General features: G+C 39.0%; 1 protein-coding gene and 1 non-coding gene across 2 annotated transcripts in view; one reads left to right on the top strand and one right to left on the bottom strand.

Annotated features, from left to right (window-relative positions):
* The window catches only part of GAREM1 (GRB2 associated regulator of MAPK1 subtype 1), a 203,988-nt gene extending 186,218 nt beyond the window's left edge, over positions 1-17,770 (bottom strand). Inside the window, exon 1 of the mRNA XM_004478997.4 lies at positions 17,240-17,770. Within this exon, the coding sequence (XP_004479054.1) occupies positions 17,240-17,360 (121 nt within the window). The 5' untranslated portion in view covers positions 17,361-17,770. The remainder of the gene's footprint in view (positions 1-17,239) is intronic.
* Positions 13,047-13,152, top strand: LOC111760657 (U6 spliceosomal RNA). Its single transcript, XR_002794284.1, has one exon. It is a non-coding gene; the product is annotated as a U6 spliceosomal RNA (small nuclear RNA).
* Positions 17,771-25,069: the final 7,299 nt, after the last annotated feature.

The following is a 25,069-nucleotide window of genomic DNA, read 5'->3' on the forward strand; positions in this document are numbered from 1 at the left end:
GTTCCAGGGTCGTAGTTGTGGAGCTATCTTTTGGAGAACTACCATTCAAACTACTGCAATGCGCGTGTGTGTGTGTACTTTTCCAAACAAGAATCAAGGCACTGAGTTACATGCTGGGGATATAATGATGAACATGATGGACATGGTCTTTGCCCTCAAAGAGGTTAGAGTCTAATAGGAGATATGGAAATTAAATAATTCATTCTATAATTACTCAAAAGTTATAAAATGTTACATGAGTGAAAATTACACCATGGTTGTATAAGACAGGGAGCCTCACCTTATCTGTTGTTAACTGAATAACCCTGACAATTTATCAGGCATGCGTGGTTCAGAGAATACTCCTTGATTTTTCCATATAGATTTATCTCCCACCCCATATTGGGACATTCACTGTAAGTTCTTTAGTCACATGAATTATTGCACTAAACAATATTTCATGGATCTACCACAATTCATCTAATTTACAACACCGTTAATTATTAGATGAATATTTTTGGTCTTATTTTCTTTGGTAACCAAGAAAGAGTAAACACTGCCAATTAAACTATGACACAACATTAATTATAAGACAGATCCTAGTTTCAGATTTTAAAATGTGCATCTTAGCATTGATGAAATACGTTAATTTCCATTTTTAAATATATTCTCACAACACATCAGAACAAATTAAACATCTTTTGATTAAATATTACCAGCAAAATTTTAATGCTACATTGGTTTCACCCAGCCTCAGAATAGTTTTCAACTTCTTTCAATCAGTTTAATATATGTACATATAATCCAAGTCCAAAGTAAGACACATACTCATATACCATGTCTCCTCTAGGATTGAGATCTTGGAGAAATCAGAGCCTGAAAAGGAATTTTAAAATCCCTGAACTGAAGCAGGATGCTAGAATCATCACTTCTTTCCCAATTCAGACCAGCTTAAGAGAAAAAAGCTGAGGGGGGTGGTGTCTTAACAGAGATTAACCAGTGAAGGAATTTATCGATTTTAAAAATGTGATCCTAAGGCTCCCATCTCGTGCTGGAGGAAGAAGATAACGACTGGATGATTTATTAGAGGACAGTACATATCTTGTTTTCCTCTCTGGTGGTACACAGTTTTAAAATGATTCCTCTTTGTGACAGCTGTGCAGCACCTGCACGAAGAAGGCAGTACATGAAAGAAACCATGCATGGGTTAGCATCCACACCGGGGCTCCACCAACTGGTTTGCAGTCATCAACTCCACCAAATCCTCACCAGTGTCATTGTCTATAAAATCAGAATCCCCAATTTGAGAGGAGGGAAGATGATCCAATTAAGACAATAGTTAGAAAGATACTTTATAAACTATGGGGATTGAAGTAGGTCAGCAGGATATGTTTCAGGAATTCACACTTTTAACTTCATTAACACATCCTCAGTTGGATGCACTAGGCAAAACCATTACAGATCATGCCACGATATTATAAACCCATAAGGCTTTACAGTCTACACAGGATGTGAGAACATTTTATTTTGGTGCTTCACCACATCCTTACAGACATTTTAGGGATATGCTGGAGAATTCTGACAACCCGTTGTGGAGTCATGCAGACAAGATTTCTGGTCCATCTGGTAGAGTATCACAGTAGACTCTGTGAAATGTACAACAGAAAGAGAAGACAGGATTCCTGTACTGAGACAGCTTAGATATCTAAAAAGAGAAGTAATAATACTTTTAAATATACATGACCCCAAGTTAATAAAAACTCCTCATGGAACCCAAGGTTGAAGTACGTGTAGCAGATAAAGTTGCAGAGGGACATCTAAGAGTTCTCTTTGCACACACATTTCTCTTTCTCCAGAAAACCTGGGTTTTGATATCGGGATATAAGGTCCACATTTTTCCTAAAAAGATTTAATTTTGGTTCTTGCATATGAGATTAAGAGGAATCAGGAAGACAATATTATCAAAGTCTTATGAGGGGGAAGCGGACTTGGCCCAGTGGTTAGGGCGTCCGTCTACCACATGGGAGGTCCGCGATTCAAGCTCTGGGGCCTCCTTAACTCGTGTGGAGCTGGCCCTTGCGCAGTGCGATGCACGCAAGGAGTGCCGTGCCACGCAGGGGTGCCACGCAGGGGTGTCCCCGCGTAGGGGAGCCCCATGCGCAAGGAGTGTGCCCCGTAAGGAGAGCCGCCCAGGGAGAAGGAAAGTGCAGCCTGCCCAAGAATGGTGCCACACACGCGGAGAGCTGACCCAACAAGATGACCCAAGGAAAAAAAAGACAGATTCCCATGCCACTGACAACAACAGAAGCAGACAAAGAACATGCAGCAAACAGACACAGAGAACAGACAACTGGGAGGGGGGTGGATAAATAAATAAATCTTTAAAAAAAAAGAAGTCTTATGGGGGAGGGAGTAGAATGTAAGAAAAAAAATGAATCTTAAGTCTTTCTAAATAGATAAGGAGAATTAAGGGATTTTTAAAGAAATAGACATACATATTCATCAAATAGTATATGATAGTGTATCCCTGTACAAAAGACAATGGGGGAAATACACTTGTGATTAATTGTCTCAAGTGCAACTTGCAAATGCTTCTTAAATTCTAAAGCTCTCTCTCTCTTTCTCTCTCAAACGCACACACAGATTAGTAAAACATCTTTTTAAAGCAAATTCTTCCCTGGAGAAAACTTATTGCCAAAGCACCTAGGTGATACTTCCCCAGAAGGCATTTAACAAGTTACCATCATTTCCCTGACTCACACTGACTTTAAAATGAATTAGAATTTTCTTTTGAAAAAAATCTCAGGCCTTCCACAGCCACTGGAAAAGGAGAGTAAATCAAGATTAGGGAAAGCTCTAGACATATCTTTTCTTCCTTGGGGAATTAAAGGATTGTTTTCATATTTCATTAACCTATGTGTTCTTGGATTATAGCCCAAGGCATTCTCTGAAAGACAGGTGTGGCTGAAGTGTGTTTTTCTACTGTTAAAGAGCAAAAGAAATCAGACAAAAATAGTTCAATTCAGTAATAAACAGATTTTTTTTAATGGACTGGCATTTTAATGAACAGCAGTTTGGAAGAAAATTCAAAACTTACACCATATGCATAAATTTGTTCCATATGGATTAGAGGTTTAAATACAAGAAATTAGATATCTTCTCAGAATATCTAAGAGACTACATGTACAATTTAGGGGAAAAAGAGATCTTTCTTAGCCATGATAGAAAACAAGAAAAAAAAGAGACTGTTTGACCTTGTAAAAATTAAAAACTCTTAAATGGGTAAATACAACATAAAAAAGCCAAAAGACAAAATAAATAAGGAAAAATATTTCTATAATATACAAATAACATAAAGAAATCAGCAAGAACAAGTCAACAACAGACAAATCAATAGAAAGTATGACTTCAAATTACAGAAGAGCAAGTCCAAGTGGTAAAGAGATATACAGAAGGTAGCACAAAGTCACTAATAGTGGGGGAAATGCAAATTAACATAGCAATGAACTATTTCTTTAAACGTATTAGGCTAGCAAATGGTTTTTAAAAGCCTTATAATACCTAATGCTTGTATGTATTTGGAGAAATGGTATTCTCAAATATTGATGATAGAAATGAGCACTGTTATGGACTTTTTGGATAGCCATTTTGGCAATATCAACGAAATCAACTGCACTTCTGTAAAATGGGTTGTGATATTGGGATATAGGATCCACTTTATTCCTACATTCTTTCTAAAACGATTTCATTGTGGTCCTAGGATGTGAAAATTTTTTAAAAAGATGTATTTATTTATTTATTTCTCTCCCCTCCCCCCCAGTTGTCTGCTCTCTCTGTCCATTCGCTGTGTGTTCTTCTGTGACTGCTTCCATCCTTATCAGCGGCAATGGTAATCTGTGTTTCTTTTTGTTGCGTCATCTTGTTGCATCAGCTCTGTGTGTGTGCAGCGCCACTCCTGGGCAGGCTGCACTTTCTTTCACACTGGGTGGCTCTCCTTACAGGGCACACTCTTTGCATGTGGGGCTCCCCTACGAGGTGGACACCCCTGCATGGCATGGCAGCGCATCAGCACTGCGTGTGGGCAAGCTCCACACAGGTCAAGGAGACCCAGGGTTTGAACCGTGGACCTCCCATATGGTAGGCAGACGCCCTATCCATGGGGCCAAGTCCCTAGGATGTGACATTAAGAAGAATCAGGAAACTGAAAGGCAATCAATAAAAGAATGACTGAATGAGCTGTAGCAGTCCCACACCATGGAATATTATGCAACTGCTAATAAAGAATGAATTGGTGCTACACCAAGTGATTTAGAAAGATTTCCATGAGTGATACAAAAGGCCAAAAACATGTAGCAAAGAATGACAGCATTATTTTTAGATTTCCATGAGTAATATATGAGGCAAAAAAAATAAGTAGCAAATAGTGACAGCATTATGTATGTGTATGTGTATATATAATGCTGATGCAAGATTATATACCTAGAGAAAATATGAAGGATATGCACCAGATTATTAACATGGATTACGTGAGTCAACAGGCTTGGAAGAGTAAGGGTTAATGTAAAGGGAAGAAAAGAGAAGGTAAAAGAACAAAAAACTTAAAACAGTAGATGGGACAGCACATTTAAGTAACATTGTCAATGTGTGTGTGTGTGTAAATAGAAGATGCATGAAAGGACAATCCCCAAAACATTGATGGTAGTTATTTCATGGTGGTGGGATTTCAAACAACCTCTAGAATTTTCTTTATATTTTTATGTTTTGTTCAAATTCTTTATAATGAATATATTATGTTTATAATTGTGGAAAGTTTTGCCTCATTGTGACAATTTTAAAAAATTGAAAATGGTATTTATACTTACTTCATACATTTACTCCTTGCCTTTCCTCTCATCTCCACTTAGTATGAAATTTTCCTCTGATGTCACACAGCATTCAACTGTATATAATCTACTCAGGTTTGTATTTTCCCAATTGAATCAGGGGAAAATGAGAAGACTGGGGAGAGGAGCAAGCACAATTCACCAGCTACCTAATCTACTTTAAAGTTAATTCAAGACTAGCATTAAAAGATTCTCCTGTGGGAAGTGGATTTGGCTCAACTGATAGAGTGTCCATCTACCAAATGGAGGTCCAGGTTTCAAACCCAGGGCCTCCTGACCCATGTGGTGAGCTGGCCCACATGTAGTGCTGATGAACACAAGGAGCGCCGTGCCACGCAGGGGTGTCCCTCACATAGGGGAGCCCCATGTACAAGAAGTGTGTCCTGCAAGGAGAGCCGCCCCACATGAAAAAAAGCACAGCCTGCCCAGGAATGGCAACACACACACACAGAGTTGACACAGCAAGATGATGCAACAAAAAGAGACACAAATTCCCGGTGCTGCTGACAAGAATGCAAGTGGACACAGAAGAACACACAGCAAACGAGCAGAGAGAGCAGACAATGGGGGGGGGGGAAGGGGGAGAGAAGAGAAATAAATAATAAATGTTCAAAAAAAAAGTTATATGGTACTTCACTTTTATCAGTTGTTACCTCAACTCTTTAGTACAACTGCTTATTACACATTAATATGTATTTAATAAACTATTTGATAAGTACAGCTATTTATTAAATATTATTTATTATTTAATAAATACAACTATTTATTCCTCAGTGCTAAAAAGGCAAGCTAAAGTGGCAGACTGATAAGTATTTCATTCTCCATCAATCACTGGTTATATGTACAGAGAGAGCTAAGTTGGTTTTTTCCTTCTTATCTGTTTCCCTTCCTCAGTCATTATCATGAAGTTGGAAATCTGCACAGTCAACAGAAAAAACGAAATAGCCAACCACATTTGCTTCTCTCAGGATCTTGAAGCTGTGAATTTCTGTCATTTATTCCCTAGTGTCATTACTCAGATTCTAAGTTTCAACAGATTCTCAAGCTGCTGCAGTCTATCTTTTACAAGAGGAAGAACAGGAGCTACAGCAGAACACCCTCTGCCTAAAATGTCTTTCAGTTTGTTATGAGTTACTTGTAAAAAAATTATTTTTATTTACTTATCGATGTAATTCTTAGTCTTTTAAACCAGTTAATGATGAACCTAGTTTTTTTGTTTCATGCAATGTATAGGAATTTAAGAACAAGGAAGTGGAGAACTCTACAAACTCAAATTTAATCATAGTTGTGAATATACGTGTTTTACCAAGATTTTCACATGATTATTCTAAACAATGGGAGGTGGTTCTTTCTTTAGAGCACCAGCCATAACGCAAGAGTGAACATGGTATATTTAAAGCCAATATCCAAGTTGATAAAGAAAACTGAATTAATCACAATTTTTCCATTTCAGAAACAGAGAGAAGGCCTACAAGTGAACACTGAGGAAAATTTAAAAGGAAGTTTTGAAAGTGACTAACCCACATGAAACTTGGGAGATTATTTATAAACATTCTATAGAAAACAAGAATAAACATATACTAAAATTTCTTTAAACCACAAAAGCTTTGAGAAAACTACCCAAAAAATGATGACAAAGGAAATGATAAAATTAGTGAAGTTGTTAGTTTTTAATCTACATTAGCAGACTAAAAATCACCTATAATATTCAGTGTTGAATAAAGAGATGGGCTTAGTCATTTGCTGATAGTACAAATTTTCCTGAATGCGGTTTAGCAATATTAATAATCTAAAATTAATAAATTTTGAATATTCCCATTTCTAGGAATCTCAAATAGCAATGGTGTAAAATCAATAAATTTCAATACAAAGACATCTTCAAAAACATCACATTCACAACAACTAAATGTCTAGCAACTGAAAAATGATCAAATAAATGATGTATATTGATAATAAGACTCCCATTCTGTCATGGATTTTTATTTTTCAAATATGAAAATAATTTTAATGGATCTAATGTAAAATTAAAAAGGCAATTTTATATACAGCTTGTTCCCAATTTTACATATTTTCCATTTATCTGCATAACAGCAAAATGTTAATAAGTTATATAATTTCTGGAATTAAAAATCATATTCTGGGAAGCAGACTTGGCACAATGGATAGGGCGGCCGCCTACTACATGGGAGGTCCACGGTTCAAACCCCGGGCCTCCCTGACCCGTGTGCAGCTGGCTCATGTGCAGTGCTGATGCACGCAAGGAGTGCCATGCCACGCAGGGGCATCCCCTGCATAGGGAAGCCCCATGCGCAAGGAGTGCGCCCCTTAAGGAGAGCCGCCCAGCACGAAAGAAAGTGCAGCCTGCCCAAGAATGGCGCCGCACACAAGGAGAGCTGACACTACAAGATGACGCAACAAGAAGAAACACAGATTCCTGGTGCCGCTGATAAGGATGGAAGCGGTCACAGAAGAACACACAGCGAATGGACACAGAGAGCAGACAATGGGGTTGGGGGGGAAGGGGAGAGATACAAAAAAATAAATAAATCTTTTCTTTTTAAATCATATTCTTTAGTCTTTTTCCTGTCTATATTTTCCAAATTTTCTATAATAATAATATCTAAGAAAGACAGTGAATACTTTTACTATTTTTACTAACAGTAAATACTTTTAAGAACACAACCACCAAGCTGCTAAGGAATAGAGTGGGAAAAATGTACCTTTAAAAAATTAGACAACAACCCCCATTGTGTGGATCAGATCCAGAGTGAACATTAGAAAGCATGCAAGCTGAAAAAAGAAAGCGATGAGTGCCTTATAACAACAGTTTCTTATAACTCTTTGCAGCTCATAAAGCACTTTCACCTCCAATAATGGGCTTCTTAAATAGAAAAGTCTTGAGGCATATGTAGTTACGAATATAAAGCCTATATCAAGATATTAGCTCAGGCTCAAGGATAAAAAGAGAACAAGAAGTTGGGGCAAGAAGTTCACACTGTGCACTAAGTTAAGCTGTGGAAGAACCTGAAAGAAGGAGACTTCAAGGAGCTAGGGGACAAGGCATGGCTGTTTTGGTAAGTTCTTGAATAAGAGAAAAAGTGAAGAAAAGGCATCAAAGCAAAAATTGAGATGGTAGAGACTGCCAGGCAGCTCCCAATACCCAATCCCCATGCTGCTCCTGCAGGAAGAACTCGTGGGTATTGGTTAGAAGACTTCCTTTCCAAGTCTCCTGAGCATGAGAGGTGAACGAAGTCCTGCAAAGGACACCCTAGAAGTAAAAGCTATGCACTGAGGATGACAGAGCAGAAAGACAGAAGGAGCCTAAGGCCTTCATTCTCTAGAATTGCTATTATCTGTCTCCTGTGTAATTTCAGATTTCTTTTATGTGAAAAAGAAATTCCCATCTTGTATGCATGTGTGTGTGTGTGGTACATACACATTTGGTCCCTGTTACATACAATTGAAAATTAACTTTAACTGATGCACCTGGCCATGATAAGTTCGTAAAGATATCTCCTAATCTTGTTTACTTTCATTGCCTCTTAACTGGTCAAAATATGGGACCAAAATAACCAGAAAAATAATAGGATAATATCTCAATAAAGTTTTATGTTGCTTGTTATTTATTTTTAAGTAGGTAATTTGAACCTTCTAGAGTTCTCTCTCTAAACAAAACTAATTAAATTGCTTTTAAAACTTGGGTCTAGACTAGAGCTTGATTAATTTTGAGGGTCAGTGGTCCAAGGTAAAAATGGATCCTCAATCTTATTTTAAATGTTAACACTCTGAAACAGATTAAAAGATAAGAACTCTGAGCATATGCTACTAAGGGCCAAAAATGACCATGAAGTCCATGTCAACTTTTTAATATCTTCCATTCCTTACTTGCCTATTATTACTAAAGGAGACAGTGACAATTCAAAGTGAATATGAATTATGGAATACAGCATTCCGCACAGGTACCTGTCCAGGAATTATTCAAGAGGACTTTTGTTAGCATACCATTAACCTTTTTTTAACAGACTGCATAATATTCTATAACCAGCACTATTAATTACCTACAAGTTAACAGATTTGTTTAAAAAAGAAAATAAACATTTAGTCTTTTTCTGTTCCTTTTAAGTATTTGAATCTAGTTCCCTGAAAGAAGAAAGATACTGTCAATGTGAACTAATTACCAAGGGTAAATTTTCATTTCTAATATCCCAAAGTCTTAAATTGAGAAAACCACTAAAAAAAAAGCATCTAAGGAAATTTTTCCCTACTAAATGGAAAATTAAAAATAAAAAAGAAACTTATTTTCAATCTTCACAGAGATACATACATAAGCACTGCTCTTAGACATTTATATTTCTCTCAAAGCTATAGCCAAGCCTAACCATAATAATTTACTATACATGTTAAATATTAACCTGAAAAACAAATATCTTCTTAACTATTATAAAAGGACTTCATATTGTACTTTAAATTCATTAACTTCATATTTATTAAACAACCATTAAGTCATCAAAGCCCAAGTGGTATTTAAATACTTCAAAGTAGGTTAAGAATTAGCAGAATCAATTAAAATGATTTGCCTTATAATTGTAAAGTTAATTCACACACAGAGCTGGAAGAGGGCCTGGGAACACTGTTTTTTCCCCTTCTTCCCCTGCAGTGGCATAAAAGGAAACTCACTGTCTGGAATTAAGACACTATGGTTTCTCCTCAATCTTGGGACTATTCTAGGGAGATGACAACTGTACTAAATTAGTAGTTGTAGTTTTTTAACACTAATGGAACCAAGTAGCTTGCTTTGCTTAGAAGTAAAATCACTAGTGACCAAAGAAAAGACAATGGGTAAAGGGATAGTTGACTATCCAAGCAGCCCTTTTCTTTACTGTAATAAGAGTTAACTAGTTTCTAGGATTTATGACATTCTGGTTCATAGACTTGTGAGTCATGAACAGCTTGATGACAGCAAAGATTAAATGACATAAGGACATGTATTATATAAAAAAAGGCATCTTAATATCAGAATGAAAGAGCTAGCATGTTCTACAAATCAAAAAATGACTTGTAATTTCTGGAAATACTTTATGTAACATATTGATAACTACTGACCCTAAGAACCATTATTTTATAAATCACAATGGTCTACCAGTATCTACTTTTCCTGCTGCTAATAGTAGGATCTACCATTTTAGTCTCCAACTGACAAATATGAAGTCTAAATCAATTTAAGAAAAAGTGAAATTCCACTTCAGATTTGCAGAGTTCACAGACAGCTGTGATAAATACACATTTTTGGACCTTATAATTTGTAATTGTGAGATTTGCTCATTCATATATTATTAAATACTTATTAAGTGCCTCCTACTAGCCAGGTATTACACTAAGAGCTAGAAATAGTAAAAAATAATTTTAGATATATTTAACCTGAAATTCAAGTAAACATTCTTGTGAAATGGAGCACAAGGGTGGGGGAGAAAAGATGGGGGAGGATCTTCATGTGGAATTGTCTTCTAAAAGAAGAATTAATCCCATGAGATTTAAAACATTTTGACAGGTATTTTATATTTTGTCAAGTAAGACAAAACAATACATAAAGCAGTAATAAACATTATTTTTCAAGTTGCATATAAAAGCTGGTGTTATTAAGATTGATACTCCTGCTGAAGACAAGGGGAGTTTATGAGACTTCTTAGAACTGCAGCTTGGTAAATGAAAAGACAGATACCTCAGGAATCTCAAACAAAAATAAACGAGTTTACAAGCTGGTCTACAAGAACTTGCTATTTCAATAAGGTGGTCAAATGACCAAAGGAGACTAAAATACTCCTCCTTTCAATTATGATACAGTAGATCACAAAGGTCAAACCAGTTTTCCTTTTGCAGATGAACTAAATATCTTAAGATTCTTACTAGTAATGTGGAAACACATTTAATTAAAGACTTTCAAAACAGCTGTCTTACTTGAAACCTTACTTGCACCCTGAAGGAGCTATGGTTAAGTCTCATAGGTCTAAACGTTTATCACTGTTCATTGCCCGCTGCAAGCCAAAAGGTTGTCTCCTATTCTTCCTAATTTTTAGGCATGGCAATTAGTCAGAATAGGTGATAACTGGAGGACAGTAGAAGGATAGAGTATATGAAAGAATATGAAAAAAACTTTGTTCATCACTCATTTTGTATATTACATTATACTGGGCACTACTTTGCTGCAAACAGTTATATTACTATAGCTGCTCAGAAAAATGGCCAGAAAGCCAGTGTAAGTGGTGAAGAGTACATATTTAAAGAAGATTCAAGTGTCTAAACACTGTTTGGTATCATTTGGTCAGACTCAACATGAGTCTGGATTTGCAAACAGTGAAAAGCTGCTTTACTGACTTTCTGCTCTGATCTCTCCCAAACCCAATCTTCAGTTAATGTATAATACTTTTTTTCGGAAAAAGACCTTACACCACCTTTTTCATAACCTGTAAATTACTGGAATACTCAAAAGGAAATAGACTAAAGTCACCCAGATCATTTCTCTTGAGTTTCTTTATCCATAAAAGGATAATGAAATCTATTATTTAGTTTACCTCTGGTGCCTTAAGATATAATGGTATAATCTGATGCCTCCTCCTCAAGTGGTCTGCACTGCCAATATGCCCATGTTATATAAATGTACTGCTTTGCAGTATAAATGTATTTAACATGTATTACTGCATTTAATTCTCATATTCAGTAAATATGCTACAATGTAAGCTCCATGAGGAAAGGGGTTTTGCCTGATTGGTTTAGTTGTGTAGTCCCAGTAAATATAGCTGACTGAATGAAGTAATCAATGTAAATATGAGACATGCATATTTTTTCCATGAGAAAATTACGAATCAAAGGGGTTAAGAAATCTGACCAACATCACATGGCTATTAAATGGCAATGCCCGTAACTAAATTGTAGTCTTGGCTCTGAATCCAGCAATCCTTTAAACTATTTCTGCCACCCTAGACACCCGAATCCTCTTAAAAAAGAGAATACCAAGGAAAAATTAAGCCACAATACAGCATAGCACATTTTCCTGGAGCAAGACTTTCTACTAATACTTTAGCTTAAAAAAAGAAGCATGTGTGTAATTAAAATAACATCAATCAATGAGTAGGTTTTGAGAATTTATATTAATTTCAAAGACAAAGCATGGCTCTTGAAAGCCATTTGACATTTACAAACTGCTTTTGCCCTTTCAGCCCCTCAAGACGAAGAAACACCTAAGCACAAAGCAAGAACTAAAAAGTTCCCATAGCCCCATCCCAAAGAAGGCTTACAGACAGATCTGATTATTCTACAGAATTAGGAAGGAAAAGCAACCATTCCATCTCCTTAGGAGCCTCCAAATCCTATCATGTTTTATCTCCCTGTCAGTCTAAACAGCCTTGGTCTTCTTTTTCCTTACAGCAACAGGGCCAATGATTCTCCTTCAAACGAGAGTATATGTTTCAGGCAAAGCCAACATATTCCACCCCAGGGGTTCACCATCACAACCGAAAGGAAATTCCCAGATTCCCAACTTCAAATGCACTAGTGTCTAAAATTCATCTGCCTGCAACCCATCCTCTATGAAGAAACAGGGAAGTAGCCCTTCATTACTTTCCCTTCACAGAAGACCTTTTCCCTTTTGACATAAACAATGTATTTGCATTCCATACCGGAGATCTTTCTGAGATGCCCATGCCCTCAGGGCTCCAAAGAGACAAAAGTGTTGATGCTTGTAGAGGGGCGAGAGCTTCCATTATTTGGGTAACAAATCCTTTTGTAAGTCAGGGAATTCACATTTCTTTGTTTTAAACAACCTGAGATATTTAAATATGTAAAATCTCTTGGTCAGAAGAAATACAAAATATTACATTTCAATCTATATTCATGATTTTGTTTCAAAAAGTAGGACAGAGTGATTAATAAAACACTTCCACGCACAAAATTTATTACATTAGTATAAATTCTATAGGGGAAGGGAAATGGAAATATGAAGCTAAAGAGAAAAAGGTGTATAATTTCTGTTAAAAGAATTTGTTCATTTATTCTTTTAATGAATGATATTGGGACTCAAAAATAAATCCTATTATAGTTTTTTAAATGATGTTGGAACGCATTTTAAAATATTGATGTCTGCAAAATGCTGAAAAATTATATCCTTTGCAACTATTTACATTTTGAATGGTGCTTGCTTTGGCAGCACATACACTAAAATTGGAACGATACAGAGAAGATTAGCATGGCCCTGTGCAAGGATGACATGCAAATCCATGAAGCATGCCATATTTTTGAAGAACTGATGATATGAGTAGTCACACTGGCAATCTGGAGAAAATCACTGCATACCTCATGGCACAGGCTGGGGTGGGAGAGAAATGGAAGGTGAAAAGATTCCTGCCACACAGAAGAGTTGAAGGGTTGCTAATTTACATTAAAATCTGGTTTTTACAAGCCAAAAGAATACTCTGTAGAATGGCTTTCTGCAACTACTACATGTACACAGGTTTTATATTACAAAGTGTGCATTCTTATTGTATACTACATTGTTAGTCTTCAGAGTGACTTTCCCTCCATTTTCTTGAACATGGTAACTTCATATCTTGAATCCTGGCCAGTTGTGCCATTAAATATTAAATACTAAAACTCTGGCGGTTCCTGCATAAAAGTGTGAAATATAAAAAAAATAAACTTCGAATGAAGAGTTTCAGCCATTAATTTAAAAATGTGCTTAGGATACAGAGTTTTACAGAGTCTTTTAAGAGTGACAAAGGAAAAAAAGTTGGAAGAATATACACCAAGCCTGCAGAAACTTCCCAGGAAGAAATAATTCTAAGGAGACAGAAAGAACAATATTCTACCTACCTAGTTTTGAGTGCAGATGGGTTGCGGGACTGGGTAGGGATTAATTAGTATTCTCTGTTCCCTCTTCCTAGTTCTAAACACATTTGTTGAACCTGGTTCTACAGTCAACAATTTATAAGACTGATCATTAAGTCAGTTTAAATATCTGATTTCAATTTTAGTGCTGACTGGGGTCAGACCCTGTTGAGATGTATCTCAACCCCAGGAGAATCGATAAGGTTCTCGAGAAAGACTAGAGAGCAACTCCAGTGAATGCTCCCTAATTCTTTATTTCTTTTATCTTACCATACAAAGACAAATTGTCCCGTTGGGGTATCTAATGTCGAAAGCATCAATCTGAGTGATATACATAATGCAAAGAACCAGAGAGTTCTTTACTTACTCTGGAGTTAACATCTTAGATATGGCAAATGTACTAAGGAATAATCTCAATAGATGCCTCTATATACACTAAGCCCCCAGACTTCACTTTTATCTTTCTTTCTCTGATCCTTTAACTTCTCCTCTTCTCTGTTGCCTCTCATCTCCTTTGAGCCAGTTCACTGGGAAGTAGAAAGTCGTCTAAATATGACAGACAAGGCCAGCACTGAACTCGGTGTCCACACTGTTTTAAAAAATATTGACTTTCAGGTCCTCAAGCTCTCAGAGAGACAGTGGGGCTATTCAGAGAGCAAATTTTAGACCTACCCTAAACCTATTCCTATTTAGTACAAGGAGGTAGTACAATTTGTGATAACGCAGTCTTCTGAGCCAGAAAGTTTGCTTCAAATCCCTCCCCCACCATCTACTAGGTAGGAGTCTTCAGGCAATCTAACTTCTACTGAATTTCAGGTTTCCAGAGTCCTTAAAATGGGGAGGCTGAAGTATTAAGACAATATGCATAAAGCACCTAGAAATGTACCTGCACACAGTAGGCATTCAATAATTAACAATTAAGAAACCAGATTTTTATTGTTCTCTAACAATTGTTCAAAAATAGTCAACAATTTCCTCTTGACCATGTCAACAAATGGCAGTCTTTTCAATTTCTTTCTAGTCTCTAATATCATTTAAAACAAGTGATTTGTAAAATGACTACATCTCATGTCTAAGCACAGTGTGTGTTCGTGTGTGCGCACATGTGTAAAATGTACCTGCAGTACTAAAACTGGCAAAAGGAACACAGGATGAGAACTGCACTAAATTCAAGATTTCACATTCAGCATTTATAAATATGTCAACATTTCCTTAACATGTTCTAAACACTGTCGTGAAACATGTTTAAAAATAAAGCACAGAATCTGTGACTGGCTCTTCAAAGTTACCCAAATAATAATGGTAAGATAACACTTAACCCAAACAAAGATGTTTTAAAAAGATTCTCAATATTTTAAGAGTGTAGGGAAAGTGGCACTTTCTTGGTACCACTCAAGGACCTTTAAAAAGATTCACATGCTTATTCAGCAAATTAGGAACATATCCTAACCCAAACAAATTTATGTCCAAGAGTCTTCATATCACTATTCCGATGTGCAAAGAACTGAAACGACCTAATGTCCACAGTAGAGGACTGGGTTTTATGGCATAGCCATCCCATGGACTATTACACAGCTATATAAAACCATATTAACTAAAACATATTTAAATAGGGGATTAAATGAAAGAAGCAAAGTATAAAGCAGTATTTTACTATGATTCCAAATTTGTGTGTGCCACTGTGGTTCCCAAATGGTCATTTAAAAAGAGAGAGAGAGAAATTTACAATAAAGAATTGGAATTACACATAGTAATCGCAATCCAGTCCGAGGCTTGAAAGGGAACAGTGTTAAGAAATGCTACCCACGTCCTAATTTTAAAAAGAAGTGTGGGATGAGTACACTGCTGATTCAGATCCTTTTTATGAATGGCTGTGAGAGGAAAGTGGACAATAAAACTAAAAATTACATCTGAAACCAATATTCAGCCTCTTAAAATTTCAGTTTAACGAAGCTTTTGGGTGACTTTTACATCACTTCTACCAATGCTCTCTGCCTAGGTAAGAATTTCTGACAGAGTGTGCAAAGCTGAGGGAAAGTCAGAAAAGGTGAGGACTCACCACCTTTCAACATGCACCAAGGAGAAGGAAATGAAATACTGTGATTTTACATTATGTGTATGTCTGTGTATATGTGTGTGTGTATATATTTATTTGGACTGAGATCTCCAGATACATATTTAAAGAACAAAATACTTTCTTATCCCACTTGGAGCAGAATGCCTTACATGCCACCTGTCTGCCCCCTGGACTGAAAAGCTACTGCCATCTTCACTTCATTACTAGTTTTAAAAATCCTAGTTTTCCCATTGCCCACCAATACCACCATCATCCAAACAAGAGCAAGCATGCCAAGACTGTTTTCCAGGTTTCATGAACTTCCCTGCATTTTTTCTTTTTACATCAGTGCTTCAAATGTTTAACACAAACCCACAGATAAGAAGCGGAATAAAAATTCCTTTGGATATTTACACATCTCATGTTACACACTCTTTTACTCCAGAAAACAAAGAGTAACCCAAGTCCCTGGGACTTGAAATGACATCTTTCTGCGCGGTGCTTTTCTGACTTGGCCTGTGTGTCCACAGCTCTATCTGCCAGCCAGGGCTTCTTTCTGAAAATGGCCTGGAATTGTAGGAAGCCAGAATCAACTGAAGTTATCCTGAAAACACAAGAGAAGGCAAAACACACCTGAACTGTTACCTGTCACAACTCTCAAACTGAAATGTATCTCCTTGTTTTGACAGTCTACACAACTATCAACCTGTTTGCAGATCTCCCAATGCAGTAACACAGCCCGGGGCTGGTTCTTCGGTTTCCCGAGGTCAATTTCAGGAAATACAAGCGTTTCTCCGCCTTGAGCTCAGGTTCCAAGTCAACGTATTTTCGTGTGTGTGACTTCAATTGAGTTAAGCTAATAATTAACGTTAAGCATACCACCACTTCAGCTCCCAACGTTTTCGCCACACAGCCCTAAATTACTTTGTTGGGTTAAACGAAACAGACACGCTGTAATAAAAAGGTCTCTGAGAAATGTGATCCCTTTCACTGGTCACCCAGGAGCTTTTCCTCTTAAATCTGCTGCTTCTTGGAAGCGAGGACCCCCAAAATAAAGATGCCACCCAGAGCACAATTTCTGTAAGAAAGTTGCCTAGGATAACTCCGCAGGGTTTCCAGGGTCGAGTAATTCTTGCAGGCAGCTGAAGAGGGACAGCAGTCCTCCAAGCTTACTATCATCTGCAGAGGCTTTTCCTATTTTTTTCTTTGAAGCGTCCTTTTTAATTAACCCGCACCGGCTCTGATTTCCACACCTCTGACTACTGGGGGGAGTTGAGAGCAACGCGCCAGGGCTGCGGCAGCCGCTCGGGCCAAGTTCAGCGTTCTGGGGGCGGGCAGCCCACTCCCCCACAAGGTCCCCCGCTGGGGTACACGCGCACACCCCAGCGCCGAGACTGCGGTCCGCGCCGGACCCCCGTCCCCCCACCCCCAACCGGCGACTCACCGCTGTCCAGCCGCGCGATCTGGGGCAGCCGGTAAGTGCTGACCAGCAGGTCGAGCGGAACGGCCACCGAGCTCCACTTGACATCCTTGAGGCTGCAGCCCAGCGAGGGCGCCGGGTCCATCTTCCCCGCCGCCTCCTGCCCTCGCTCCCTCGGCCGCCGCCGGCACCCCCGCGCCTCGGCCGCCGCTGCTCGCGCTCGCTGGCTGGGGCGCGCGGGAGACGGCGGGGAGCCCCCGGGCGCCGCGGCCGAGCCGGCGCGGAGGCAGGGGGCCCGCTCAGCTGCCGCGGCGGGGCATGGCCGGGCGCCCCGCGAGCCCTCAAGCCCGGGGGAGACTCGGGGCAGCGCTGCTGCTGCGGGCGGAGACGGCCCGGGTGGCTGCGGCGACTCCCACTCCGCCTCCTCCTCTGGCCGCGGGTCTGCAGCTGCGGCGGCCGCCCGCTCGCCGCCTCCTCCCCTCACCCCTCCTTCCCTCCGCCTCGCGCGTGTGAGGAGGAGCCGCGGGTCTGAGGAACGCCATAGCAGCGCCCCCAGCACTGACTAATCACCAAGGTGCAAGCAACGCCTGCGCAGCGCGGAGAGACACCGCCCCCTCCCCCGCCTCCCCGGCGCCCGCCGCCCCGCCTCCCGGCCCCGCCCCGCCCCCGCCCTGCGGCGGGGCTGGAACGCGGGGCGCGGCGGCGGCGCGGTGGCGCGGCGGCGGCGCGGTGGCCCGGCTGCCGGCGACGCGGGCTCGCGGCTCTCAAGCTTTAGCTCTCGCTCCCCCGTCCGACCGCGGCGGCGCCCTGCAGCCTCGCGCGGCGCCACTCCGCGCCCAGGGAGGCAGCTCGGACTCCTCCCTGCCAGGACCCTTCCCGGAGACCCGGAGGAATGGGGCGAGCCCCCGACTCTCTCAGTCGTGGTGGCCCCCACCGTCCCCTCCCGCTCCCCATCGTGGCGCTGGAGTGGCTAATAAGGGGGACAAAAGGTACCTGTTTGGTGCTCTTCTCTTCCGGGTGGCCCAGACCTTTAAGGAGCTAGGCCAGGAGATTTCACCAGACGAGACTGAGAAAGTCAAAGAGGGGAGCATTCCTTGGCGTTTCTCCCCAACCCTACAACTCTATGATCGGAGCTGAAAGTTACTCCTACAAACCTAGAGAGACTCTGCCTGCTAGGAAGGATGAAAAACACCTATGAACCGAGAAGCAGAAAGGTGGTGGATGACCAGCACCTACCTGCGGGAAGGTGACCGCCCTGCTGGGTACCTTCATTTTGTGAACATGCCACCAACCGCCATAGACACGCTCAGCGAGGGGAAAACTAGTTTATAAGAGCCTACTGGGTCAGCTAGTTCATGTGCTTTCTTCTCAAAACTATCTTCCAAAACGTAAAATATTAGGAAGTTTGGCAGAATTATACAATTAGGTAGTTTGGAAAGATTACACAAGATTGGATGCTCCTGCTAGAATCCAAAGCTACGGTTGGCTTTTTCAGTAATAAACCTGTTTCCCCCAATATTTAGCACAGCCTGCGGCCCTGCAGTCAGAATTTAGAATATATAAAGGTGGCTGTAATATTCTGTTTCTTTGGCACATCCTGACTCTTTGTTTGCTAATCCTTTGTTAACACTAATGCTGTACTAACAGAGGTGAAAGGGTTGCATATCAACTCTATATTTGCAGTACAAGTTCAGTGTTCATTGCATAAGGCTCAGCAAGCATCCTGCTTCCCTTGCCCCAAAAGGACTTGAAAACATCTGCCTGCCTTAAAAGGTATGTGCCAATGAGTAAACCACTCCATTAGCATTTGAGGAAAAATACACAACTTCCTTGTCTTCTCACTTGCAAGTATCAGCTATAATTTCCACAAAATCATCAGCTGAAAATTCTGACCTTCTGTCATTCGTGGTATTGGGGAGAAAATACTGGGAAAAAGTAGGAAGTATTTTTTAAAATATATTTATTTTTAAAAAGATACTTAGATAACATAAAATGTTACTTAAACAAATATAAGAGATTCCCATATGCCCTACTCCCCACACCTCCCACTTTCCCCACATTAACAACAACTTTCATTAGCGTGGTACATTCATTGTAATTGATAAACACATTTTGGAGCATTCCCACACAGCATAGGGTATAGTTTGTTTACACTGTAGTTTACTCTCTGGCCCACTCCATTCTGTAGGATATGGCAGGATATATAAGGTCTGGTATCTTTCTTTGCAATGTCACTCAGGATAATTCAAGTCCCAAAAATGCCCACATATTACACCTCTTTTTCCCTCTCCCTGCCTTCAGCAAATCCAGTGACCACTGTCTCCACATCAGTGATATAATTTCTTCCATTGAGGAAATATTTTACTCAGAATCAGAAATTCATTAAGTGCTAAGATTTGCTCACCCAACGTTTTTAAAAAGCCGTAAGGGAAGACTAAATAAATAAATAAATAAATAAATAAATAAATAAAACTAAAAAAAAAGCCGTAGGAGCTAAGCATCCGCTACTTTTTTTCTTTCTAAATAATTAATCATCTCTGGAAATAAAGCTCAGACTCCAAAAACAACATAGGAAACATTTAAGATTGGACAAGGTCAGAGGTCTTTCAACCAGTAAGTAGACTGGCTTTAAAAAAATAACATTCTGCTACTATTATATCCCCTTTAAAAGCTTCAGGGAATATGAGAACTATTTCCCTCTCACCAAAGAATTGGTGACCTATAACCTAAAGACAAAAAAGTAAAACATTAATACGGTCAACTTTTTTTTTAATCAATAAAGGACATACATTAAATTTGCTCTTATTGCTGATCTTGCAGAAAAGGCTTTATTTCAATCCTGACTATCAAAGGGAAGAAATTTTAATGAACTGAAAGTTCTCATCTACAACATAAATTTCCGTGGAATTCCTTTGTTTCTTTTTTTAAATTTATTTCTCTCCCCTTTCCCCCCTTCCCCCCTGCCCCCCCCCCCCTTCCCCAGTCGTCTGCTCTCTGTGTCCATTTGCTGTGCATTCTGTGTCTGCTTGTATTCTTGTCAGCAGCACTGGGGATCTGTGTCTCTTTTGGGAGGCTGCACTTTTTTCACACTGGGCAGCTCTCCTTACGGGGCACACTCCTTGCACATGGGGCTCCCCTATGCAGGGGACACCCCTGCATGGCACGCACTCCTTGCGCACATCAGCACAGTGCTTGGGCCAGCTCACCACACGGGTCAAGAGGCCCTGGGTTTGAACCCAGGACCCTGGACCTCCCATGTGGTAGGTGGATGCTCAGTTGAGCCAAATCTTTTTGCTCAGTTGAGCCAAATCTGCTTCCCTCCTTTGTTTCTTTTAATGATACATGTGGGGCATGAACAGTTAACATTTTAGCTAAGAAGGATAGTTTTCCAGTCTGCCAAACTGCGTTGACAAACTCAATATCAGGAGATGTTTTTCTTGAGATTGTTGAACTAATACAAACCATGTCTCTAAATGCTTAGCAACTGTGTAGAAGGGACAAAACTTACAGGATTTTTCAGTTTATGAAAAAGGCACACCTAAGAAAAGCTTTCTGTTAGGCAAAATTCAGTCAGCATATCAAGGTGGTTAAAATCATGAACTACAGACCCAGATGGCTTGGGTTTGGTTTGTAACTCTTCCCCTACTTAAGATCTTGGGCAACTCTTGTTTCCTGATCTGAAAAACTAGGATAATAAAAATATCCTTACAGGGTTGATATTAGGAATAAATCATTTAATATATGTTGAGCATTTAGAATAGTGCATGACACATAGGAAGTACTATGGAAGTATTTGCTATTATTATTACAAAAGAAGCATTGTATTATTACAAAACAAAGCATTGGCTTTGGAGGAACAAAACTTAGAGAAAAGGCAAGGAGACAAATACAGATGCGAGGAAATGATTATTCTGGACAAATAGTTATACCAGGCAAGATGTAGGTGAATATTCCTCAAATGGAGAACCCAGGTGTCTTCTTCTAGCAGTGGAACCACTCCCCAAATGTAGAGCCTGCGGGGCTGACATACTCCACAGCCACTGGTGTGCGAGCCAGCCCTGCTTTTCAGCAGATCCACCTGATAAGGTGATCTCATGGTGTTGATTACCAAGGGTGAATCAGGCCTATCATACACTTCAGTTTCTTGAGTCTGCTGTTTATGTATATACAATTTGTTCATTTTCCACCTTATCAGCTTAGCAAGTTAAAAAATTATATGTTGGTTTTCCTCATGTCAGACTGTCCTGGGTCACATAATATGCTAACAATCAAGTGTGATATCAAAGTTCACAGCCCTGGTGGTTTTTTCGGTCCCCACGCTCTTTTCCCTTTCAGTCAATTTTCACCCTGTCACCAGAGTTAATTCAAAAGCCACTCTCTGGCTGAAACCTTGTTTTTCTACCCTCACTGTCTATGGAATGAAGTGTAAAGCTCTTCACATGGTGTAAAATGTTCTTCCGTTCTCTGACCAGGCCTGCCTTCCAGCCTCCTTTCTGTTGGCTGCTTTCTGACACCCTATCATCCAGTAGAAGGACTTTCTTGCAGTTGCCCAAACTTGCCATTGTAGTTGTATATGCTTACAGAGGTTGAAATGCCTTCCCCTTTCTCTTCCTGTGAAACTCCCAGTTCTAGCTCAGACACTTGGATTTTGACCCTGTGAAATGCTTTGTCTCCTGCCCCAAAAGAGCTGATCACTCCTTTTTCTGCATTACCAACCTACATGGCAATACCAACTTCTAATAGTGCTAATCACATTATGATTATATTATCTGTTTTTATGTCTGCTTGCCTTATGAGACAAAAATTAACTGTGGCCACCATAAGTGTTTCTTATTCACCATTGATTTTCCAGCTCCTGTTCCCATGCCTGGCACACGGAAAGTACTCAATTAATGTTTGTTGAATTGAGTGAGCAATGAACTGAATCATCCTCTCATTCTATATTATTTTGTAGGTCACTGAGTATAAACTAAATTTATATTCATCAAGTGGAGAAAATTTCAAGGTAAGTTTAAGATTCCAATCCCATACAAATTTTCCTATCAGACAGGGCAGACAGGGTCCTAATTCTTTTGTTTTTTTTTTCTTCTTAACTTTATTTCAAATTCACAAAAATAAAAGAACAGAAAAAGGCAGCTAAACAAGTTATGGAGACATTACTCCAAAAAGTTCTGTCCAGTCGCTTTTACCTCATCTAATTCCAACCACTAATTGAATTGTTCTTCCAAAATTCAGAAAGATATGCAGATGAACACAGATTAAATGACATAGTCAAAGTCTCCTTAATGAAAAAAAAAATGAAGAGAAAAAATGCTTAATTGTATTTATAACTAACCCCATATTCTTTTTTTAACCTTTAGAATTAATATAGTACCAACTTTGCTTTTGCTTCAAAAACATTACAATGTTGTTATTAACTATAGCCCATACATTACATTAATTTTCCTGTCAGATTTGGCCCCAATTCTTTCCATTCATCTGAAAATTGGACTTTCTTTGAATTTGAGATTTGTACTTTTGTTGATGAAATGGAGGTATACCTATAGACCAGCAGTTACTACACTTATTAAAACTATTGAAATATTTGTTAGCTTTATTGTTTGTTAGTTTATTAGTGATCTCCCTTTCCCTCAGAGAGGCTTATTCTATTATTTTTGCATTCCCAGCACTCGGCACACAGTAAGCACTCAATAAATACACATAGAGTGAGTGCATAAATGAAGCATATCCCCCATATGGGACTTTCAGAAAGACTTTAAACACATAATTAGAAATATATTTTGTCATCTTGTTCTTGACTTCTTTTGATATGGAATATACCTTTCTTAAAACAAGACAGCCAGATAACAGAGATATTATAGTGCAAATAAACAAATATTAAGGGAAAATATCCCAAGTGGCAAACTGGATTTCATGGGGCGTCTTTGCTTTTCAAAACAATAGACAACAAATTCCCATTAAAACTACATATCATCATTTCAATCCAGCATATACCCACATATATACCTGAAGTAAAAGTTTTACAAAATAATACTTTTTCTATAGTTATAATGTAAACTGCGTTCTAATCTTTTAATCTGTTCTTTTAAGTTTAATTTTTTGTTAACACTACTCATAGCCTACTAATGATACTTCACAACAATGGGTTACAACCCCTATTTTTTTTTTAAGACTTATTTTTTATTTATTTCTCTCCCCTTCCCCCCCCCTCCCCCGGTTGTCTGCTCTCTGTGTCCATTCGCTGTGTGTTCTTCTGTGACCACTTCTATCCTTATCCGCAGCACCAGGAATCTGTGTCTTTTTTGTTGCATCATCTTGTTGTGTCAGCTCTCGGTGTGTGCGGTGCCATTCTTGGGCAGGTTGCACTTTCTTTCGTGCTGGGCGGCTCTCCTTACGGGGCACACACCTTGCACGTGGGGTTCCCCTACACGGGGGACACCCCTGTGTGGCATGGCACTCCTTGTGTGCATCGCGCTGCGCATGGGCCATCTCCTCACAGGTCAAGGAGGTCCAGGGTTTGAACCACGGACCTCCCATGTGGTAGGCGGACACCCATTGGGCCAAGTCCGCTTCCCACACCTATTTTAAATAGCAATTCCTTTTGTACATCAAGTGTTTAAAAAGAGAACTATGGATGAAGTTATAGGAGGTGCTGAAATTCAATGATATTCAGAAATGAAAAAGTAAATATGTTCAATTTATTGGAATATTATAAGTATTTACACAGTACATACACATACACAAACATAATAGGATATTCTCTTATGATATATATATTACTTTATAAATTGTGGTCTAGAACAGGGGTTCTTAATCTCTTTTGTTCCATGAACCCCTTTGCCAGTCAGGTGAAAGCCACGGTCCCCTTACTAAGTCCACACTATACTTTGTATTATTTAATAAATATATCACACCTGCACCAACATGTCCCCACAAGAATAATGTGTTTTGTTTTGTTTTGTTTTGTTTTAAATTTCAATTCAAGCTCACAAACCCCTGGTTAAAAACCCCTGGTCTAGAAGAAGTTAGCTCTTTGTAGACATGCCTTTCCATTCAACACAAGGCTTCAGTTTGAGAAGCTGCCAATAGTTCAGCATGGTCCTGGATCTGGTATAGCTTTAAAAACTATGTATAAAACTTCCCAAAGAAGTAAAATGACTCATAGATCATCTATACAATTATGCACTTTCAAGAAACCCTTTACTCCAATAAAGCACAACTGTTAACTAATCACTAATGATTCATTTATAAAATATTAATAAAATGTGTTCAATGATAAACTTAAAATATTGGTTAAAAATTATTTACCTTAATTAATTGACTATATAACATAAAGTAGGTAAGCTAAAATTCTTTCCACCTGAAAGAGTCTATGGTTCATGATATAATTTAGATTTTTCTCAATGAGTTTATCTATGTAATCCAGCAAAGCATAGGTAGGCAGCTTTTCATTTTGTTTTTATTAATGGATATAATAATTAAAATTATTATTTATTAGTGTAAAAAATCTCCCCAGGATGTGTACAATATTTTTGTTGTTGTTGTCATTATTCTTATGATTCTTTTGAAGCTTCAAAGTAGATTTAGTGTCAATGGCAGTTACAGATAGCTTCTGTTTTTAAACTTCTCCCTAGAAAGATAATGAGATTTTAGCTCCCTGCTGACAAATCCTCTAAAGAAATGTCATCATATATGTTTCCTAAGTTGTACATTCTTAGCCCCTGTCTTGTATATAAGGAATGAAAAGAAAAAGAAAAGGAAGATTGTGATCAGTCTGAATGCCTCTATGGTACAAGGGACTACCCTGTCCAAACTGGACACATTTGTCTTCTCTGATTGCTCTCATTTTTCAAA

This window comes from Dasypus novemcinctus, chromosome 16, assembly GCF_030445035.2.
Source record: "Dasypus novemcinctus isolate mDasNov1 chromosome 16, mDasNov1.1.hap2, whole genome shotgun sequence".
Lineage (NCBI taxonomy): Eukaryota > Metazoa > Chordata > Mammalia > Cingulata > Dasypodidae > Dasypus > Dasypus novemcinctus.